Source organism: Pteropus vampyrus, unplaced genomic scaffold, assembly GCF_000151845.1.
Source record: "Pteropus vampyrus isolate Shadow unplaced genomic scaffold, Pvam_2.0 Scaffold405, whole genome shotgun sequence".
Lineage (NCBI taxonomy): Eukaryota > Metazoa > Chordata > Mammalia > Chiroptera > Pteropodidae > Pteropus > Pteropus vampyrus.
Genome location: NW_011889186.1, coordinates 387,729 through 389,576, shown reverse-complemented (window position 1 = coordinate 389,576; position 1,848 = coordinate 387,729). Strand labels below are relative to the sequence as shown.

At 65.0% G+C, this 1,848-nt stretch overlaps 1 protein-coding gene across 1 annotated transcript in view; it reads left to right on the top strand.

Moving 5' to 3' along the window:
* The first annotated feature begins 31 nt into the window (after positions 1–31).
* The window catches only part of CHID1 (chitinase domain containing 1), a 16,656-nt gene continuing 14,839 nt past the window's right edge, over positions 32–1,848 (top strand). The window contains exons 1-4 of the mRNA XM_011380818.2: positions 32–88; positions 395–544; positions 718–850; positions 1,407–1,451. Of these exons, the coding sequence (XP_011379120.2) occupies positions 32–88; positions 395–544; positions 718–850; positions 1,407–1,451 (385 nt within the window). The remainder of the gene's footprint in view (positions 89–394; positions 545–717; positions 851–1,406; positions 1,452–1,848) is intronic.

Below are 1,848 nucleotides of genomic sequence, written 5' to 3'. Positions count from 1 at the left end.
AAGGGGCTTGGCTCTTCGGGTGGCCGCCCCTATGCTACCCCAGCGCTCTGGCCGGGTAGCCTCAGGGAGCAGCTTTGGGGGCCTGAGGGTGTGCCTGCCCCACCGGCCATCTTCTGTGACGATGCCCAGATTTCGGTCCCCACCTGCGTTCTTCTCTTGACACCGGCACCTGTCCCACCGCATCAAGTTCTATAATGTCCACAGCAGGGAGCAAGTCAGCGTGTGCCACATTTGTGCCTGTTTCTCGGTGGGCCTTCCCCTGTGGTCGGGCCAGTGTCGCCATGTGGATTCTGGGCGCAGTCCCTTGCTGGGTTGAAAGGACCGCTCTGCTCCTCGGGCCCTGCCCGCCGCCTGCAGATGGCAGACATGACGGCTTACTCCCTGTTCCTTTCAGACTCAGCCTTCAGAGAAGCCTGTCCAAGATCGGGGTCTGGTGGTGACGGACCCCAGACCCGAGGATGTGGTTCTCGAGCATCGTAGCTACTGCTCCGCAAAGGCACGGGAAAGGCACTTTGCTGGGGACATCCTGGGCTACGTCACTCCAGTAAGCTGGGCCCCGGGTGGACAGCGTGGTCCCAGGGCAAGGCAGTGACGGGTCTGCCTTCTCACTGGGGCTGCAGTGGGGCTTGCAAAGGGGTCCTCTGGGGGCATGGGCCCTGTCCAGAGGCGGCCCTCGGGCTCAGCTGCAGGGGGCTCACCCGTCCCCGTGCTCCCCAGTGGAACAGCCACGGCTACGACGTCGCCAAGGTGTTCGGAGGCAAGTTCACACAGATCTCGCCCGTGTGGCTGCAGCTGAAGCGGCGCGGCCGTGAGATGTTCGAGGTCACAGGCCTCCACGACGTGGACCAAGGTTCTCCCCGTGCTGCTCGCCCCAGGGCCCGGGGGGTGTCAGTAAGCGTGTATGTGAGAACATGGGGGTGTCTGTGTGTGAGTATGACGACCGCCCGGTGTTGACCTGCATCCTCTCCCCCTTGGCGCTGTGCGTGTGATATCCGCGGGGGGTGTCCAGGGAGGGGATGAGGGCCCCGCCGTCCAACAGCGTGTTTGGTGGGCCTGCGCCCGAGGTTGCATGGCTGCCCCCCTTGGGTTTGGAGGGGACACAGGTGCCAGCCAGTTGTGGAGCCCTTAGGGGCTCCCTGGTGCCGGGAGGATAATGTCGGATCCTGACCCTCCAGACACCCCTCAGCTCCAAGAAACAGTCCCGGGCTCCGTGGGGTGTGGTCCCCGGCACGGCCGCTTGTCCTCTCCAGCCATGGGGTCCGAGCTGCCCGGGCCCAGGGGGCTTCCAACTCGCGAGCTCTCTCCCTCTGCCTCCCTTTCCCTCCCACCATGCAACTGGGCATTTTCTTCCTTGGGGTGGGCGAGGGGCTGTGTCCCCACCTGACTGTCCTTTCCACGTCCCACAGGGTGGATGCGGGCGGTCAGGAAGCAGGGCAGGGGCCTGCGCATAGGTGAGTTCAGCTGTCTGGATGGTCAGGGCACTGGCCTCTGGGCCACACGCTGAGGGGTGGAGGCCAGCGTGACCTCCCCGTGGGTGGTTGAGTGGCCCTGGGGTCTTCACCTGTGCCTGGTAATCCTGGCCGTGCTGCCCGGTGCGTCTGTCATTCCCCCGACCGCCCAGAAACAAGGCAGCCCCTGGCCCAGCACTCACAGCCCTCGGCCCAGCTGGGGTCCCGTGACCCCTCCTGCCCATCCAGGCTCAGCCCGCCAAGGCCAGCACCTCCTCTGCCTGAGTACGCACCCTCCCATTTCTTCATTCACCCACGAGCATTAATTGAGGGCCATGGGGACCAAGCCCCAGCGTGGAGCCAGCTTTGCCCTGAACTGTCCCAGAGCTCACAGCTGGCC